This window comes from Otolemur garnettii, unplaced genomic scaffold (assembly GCF_000181295.1).
Source record: "Otolemur garnettii isolate 467f Iridium unplaced genomic scaffold, OtoGar3 scaffold00013, whole genome shotgun sequence".
NCBI classification, from domain to species: Eukaryota; Metazoa; Chordata; class Mammalia; order Primates; family Galagidae; genus Otolemur; species Otolemur garnettii.
In genome coordinates, this window is record NW_003852408.1 from 21,599,215 (window position 1) to 21,603,905 (window position 4,691).

The 4,691-nt window shown below is 42.5% G+C and overlaps 1 protein-coding gene across 4 annotated transcripts in view; it reads right to left on the reverse strand.

The window, feature by feature from the left end:
* Window positions 1-1,518, reverse strand: part of RPE (ribulose-5-phosphate-3-epimerase) — a 13,969-nt gene extending 12,451 nt beyond the window's left edge. Inside the window, exons 1-2 of one of the 4 annotated variants that reach the window (XM_023510277.1) lie at window positions 1,310-1,442; window positions 603-633 (exon numbers count right to left, since the gene is read on the reverse strand). Coding sequence is in view for 1 of the 4 variants with exons in the window: in XM_003784984.2 (XP_003785032.1) it covers window positions 1,299-1,420 (122 nt within the window). In the remaining 3 variants the exon portion in view is untranslated. Of the gene's footprint in view, window positions 1-602; window positions 634-1,298 lie in introns of all 4 variants that reach the window. The other 3 variants (XM_023510275.1, XM_003784984.2, XM_023510276.1) reach the window with 3 other exon arrangements.
* Window positions 1,519-4,691: the final 3,173 nt, after the last annotated feature.

The following is a 4,691-nucleotide window of genomic DNA, read 5'->3' on the forward strand; positions in this document are numbered from 1 at the left end:
CTGTAATGCCACGGCACTCTACCCAGGGGGACAGCTTGAGGCTCTGTCTCAAAAAAAAAAAAAAAAAAAAAAAATCAAGCTTTTATAAGAGGTAATATTTACTAAACTTCTTACACATTTACCCTATTATTTTTAGTACTCTGAAGTCAAGGCTTTATCATTATCAGTTGTGAAGACTGGTAAGGTAACTGGGTGGAAAAACAAAAGAGGAAGAAAAACAGATTTAACTACATTGAACAGAAGAAGACAGAACTCTATAGAGAAGTGAGAGTGACACTAAAAAGAAACTAAATAATACCAATTTGTAAATGTGAATGGGGGCACGTAAAAGTTTTCTCTATTTGAAATAAATGTTATTTTTCTATCCCCACTCAAGATAATGGCCTTTATGATTTTATGGCCAGTTAGCAGTGGGAGTTAAGAGAACTTGGCAAGCCCCGGAAGAGTAGAGTTGCAAGTCTGCCACAATCTTGTGTAATCTTGAGGGAGTCTGTTTTCTCTAGTTTGTTTCCTTATTGTATAACCAACTTCAGAAAACTTGTATCCTGATTCCAAACAATAATGATTATGTGCTATAACTACAGTGCTTAAAAATTACTTACAAAAAAACTGACCTCCCTGAAGAGCAGGTGCCTGAAGAGAAAATAGACAGGAAAATCATAATTTGAATAATGATACAACAATTATAGAGAAATTACTATATGCCAGGCACTGTGAACATGTACTTGCTCACTTCATCTTCCAAAGATGCCTAAGTGGTTGATTCTATTAGTATTCCCATTTTTCAAATAATGAAACTGAAGCTCAATGAGGTTAAGTTTCTTGTCCAAGGTAATCCAGCAAGTGGCATAATTGAGGCAATGTGACTCCAGGTGCCAAGATCTGAATCGTCTGGCAAGTCTGTCTCCCCAGCTAGGGGAGCTTGTGGAGACTAACTAGCTACAGCACCTTGGGCAAAATCACGCCTACCTCCTTGGGCCTCAGTTTCTCTAACAAAAAATGAAAAAAATGTTCTGGAAATTTAAGGTCGCTTCCGGGTCCTAAGGGCCAGAAGACCACACGTTATGTGGGGGGGAGGGGAAGAGTTGAGGTGTGCGACTCGGCCGCAAATCAGGATGCCCCGTCAAGTCCGCTCCTGCCAGGACCTCCAGGGCTTCCACCCCAATACCCTTCTCAGTATCGCGTTCAGAGTGAGCCGCTCGATGGTATAGGGACGCCGTGCATCCAACAGGCACTCAGTGAAGGTGCGCCCATCCTGCCCCCGCGCGGCAAGCCCGACCCGAGCCCCGAGGAGTTACCCGTCCATTACATCCAGGTGCAGATAATCCGCCCCGGAGTCTAACATCCGGAGGCACTCGGCCCCTAAATTGGCCAGGTCGCTGTTGAGGATGGACGGGCCAATCTTGCAGCCCGACGCCATCGTGCTGGTTCCCAAAAGCAGGTTACCCTACGAGTCCCCAGGCGAGACGAAGGCGTCGCTCCAATTGGGCGAGCAGTTTCGGCCCCGCCCTTTCCCGTGCAGGCTTCCGGACTATGCCGGAAGCAGCTGCCGGGTGAGCGGGAAGTCCCGCCTTCTTCTCGGGGCACGGGATACCCGCGAATGGTCCACGGGCGGGGCCTGGCAGAAGAACTTCCTCGTTTCTCTGACCTTTCTTCTTAACTCTCTTTTTGGGCCTTCCAATTCCCGCCCTAGTCAAGGAGTTTCTTGAACTTCTTTCGTTTTCCTTTTCCTACCGTTCCCTCTCCTTGACGCATGACCTTACTTTACTTTTTGTTTCTCCGTCGTGTGCATATGTATTCCTTTCCTTCCCTGCTCCTTTGCTTCCCTTTAAAAACAAACAAAAATAAAGCCTTCTTTTTTCTGTGTTTTAGAATAATCCTTATGAATAGAGTAATCCTGACTCTGTTAGATACTAGCTGGGTATCCTGGCAAGACACTTCTTGCCTTGTTTTCTTATTTTAAAGACAGTGCCCGGCTTTAGGTTTTGTGAAAATTATTAAATCCAGGCTAATTTTCCCAGCAGAATGGCGCTCAGTAGGAATGGTGGTGGTAGTTATTATCCTCCTTTTCTGCTTCTGCCCCTCCTCCTTCTTTGTCTTTCTTGTTTTTCTCTCTGTTAGGGCTCAGAAAATGAAGGCCTCAGAAAAAGACATTTTACCGTAACCTGCCCTGCTGTCTCTGTCTCCTTCTCCATGAAAACTAATCATAGGAATTAGAATCCATCTTCCCTTAGATGAATCATTGAAACCAGCGTCCTTTCTCCCCAAAGTCAGCCGTAAAATCTATAAGTGTTACTCTTAACTTCTCTTCTTCCCCCACCCACAACCAACATGTAAAAACTAGCCATAAATTTCGCTTGACTTTTGAAGGGGAGTCTCAGGAAAGATTGTCCTTTTTCCCTAGGTTGGTTTGTTGAAAACATTAACTCACAGTTATGGTAGATCATTAAGAGAAAGGTTTATTTCTAAATACCTTGCACATAGGGGGAATTACAAGAATGGTTTTTGAAAGTTTCAGTGATAGTCAATGGTTATTAAAGATGCTTTTTAGAAAGGAGACGAGAGAAACTTCAAAGTGTATACACGTAGCAAGTGGTTGCTAAGAGGGGGGTGGGTAGGTGGAGGGAAACGGATTGATTAGTAAATTAACTTGAGAGATAGGTATTGTGCTTCAGATGACCTTGGGGCCAGGTCTATTAGCACGTGATAAGGAGTCTGGCAGTCCTGTAAGATTTTAGGTACCTAGAAGAAAGTCTTTGTACTGAGTTTCCTGATAATGAATAGCTTTTAATTTAAAATAATCTTTATACCAAGGAATCATATTTTGGGATGACATTTTTTTAGCTTCTTTATTTCCCTTGGAAGTTTTGTACTTTTCTTTTTTCTTTTTTTGAGACAGTGCCTCAAGCTATCTCCCTGGGTAGAGCGCTATGGCATCACAGCTCACAGCAACTTCCAATTCCTGGGCTTAAGCGATTCTCTTGCCTCAGCCTCCCAAGTAGCTGGGACCACAGGTGCCCACCACAACTCTGGGCTATTTATTTATTTATTTATTTTGGTTGCAGCCGTCATTGTTGTTTTGGCGGCCCAGGCTGGATTCAAACCCACCTTAGGTGTATGTGCCTGGCGCCTTAGCCACTTGAGTCACAGGCGCCAAGCCAAGGAAGTTTTGTACTTTAAGGGCTGAGTTGGGCAGCGCCCGTGGCTCAAAGGAGCAGGGCGTGGCCCTGTATATGGGAGGTGGCTGGTTCAAACCCAGCCCCCAGCCAAAAAAAAAAACTGCAAAAAAAAAAAAAAAAAAGAGCTGAGTTGGTAACTGTGAGGATAGTGGATTAGTAATCTAGATAAGATGGATGAAAGACATTTAAGAATATAAGTTAGGATGAGAATGAATAAGTAGAGAAGAACAGATTTAAGTTCGTTTTTTTATACTCTATTAAATCAGGTTTTGATTTTTGGGAGTAGGTTAGTAAAAGAGTTCTATCTTCGTAGCGTGGGTGTCCAGATTACTTTTTTTTTTTCAAAGTTCAAAGTTTAAGATAAGTTTCAAAAGGAATTTCCTCAGGTTTCAGCTGTGCATTGATCAATCGGCTTCCAGTATGTGGCTGAAGCAGAGCATATTGATCATTTCAAAATTTATCTTTCGGGGTTGGCTGGAGTTGTTTTTGTTTTTTACAGTTCTCTTTAGTCTGTTGTGATGGACCTACCTTTGTTTTATTTTTAATGTTGTGGGTGTGGTCTGGATGATGGTGTAGGGTTCTTGGTTTGAGGGGGACTGGTTCCAATATTTGACCTAAATTTGACCTTTTGGAGACAAAAGGTGTACAGATACAAAAGACTAAACAGAACATAGTGAAGCTCTTCCTTATTTTTCTTCCTAGGGCTTCCTTTTGTCTGTTTAGTCTCTCTTTTTCTTAGTAACTTTATAGAATGGTTTGGTAGTCTGTATGTTTTACATAGTTTTTCACAGAATTTCTCAGGGCTTTCATCTGGCTTTTGTATGACTTTAGTCACTTTGCATATGTTTGTGGTTTTCTGTCTTCCCGTACACTGATAGGGACTAAGTCTGGGTTGGGTTCAATGTAAGAGAATGAAATGATTTAGCAGTTACTTATAAACATTTGCAAGTTCTGGGTTTCAAGGTTAAGGTTTACATAATGAGAACATTGGTATGTTTACTTACAGATTTAGTATAGTTCTTGAGGTAATATATAGTTTTAAGAATCCCTACAGAGGCTCGGTTCCTGTGGCTCAAGCGGCTAAGGCGCCGGCCACATACACCTAAGGTGGTGGGTTTGAATCCAGCCCAGACCTGCCAAACAATAATGGCTGCAACCAAAAAATACCCAGGCGTTGTGGCGGGCGCCTGTGGTCCCAGCTACCTGGGAGGCGGAGGCAGGAGACTCGCTTGAGCCCAGGAGTTGGAGGTTGCTGTGAGCAGTGAAGCCATAGCACTCTACCCAGGGGGATAGCTTGAGGCTCTGTCTCAAAAAATAAAAATAAAAAGAATCCCTACAGAACTGGCCAAAAGTTCTGGATAATTTAAGTAAGTATTTTTGAACATTGTTTGGGTGTGGGGTTACTTATGAGGTCATGTTATGGAGAAATTCTTATTTAGTTTCCAATTTTTCCTGAGATATTTATATAGACACAGTAGGTAACATTAAGATTGTACAAATTTTTCAGTGTGG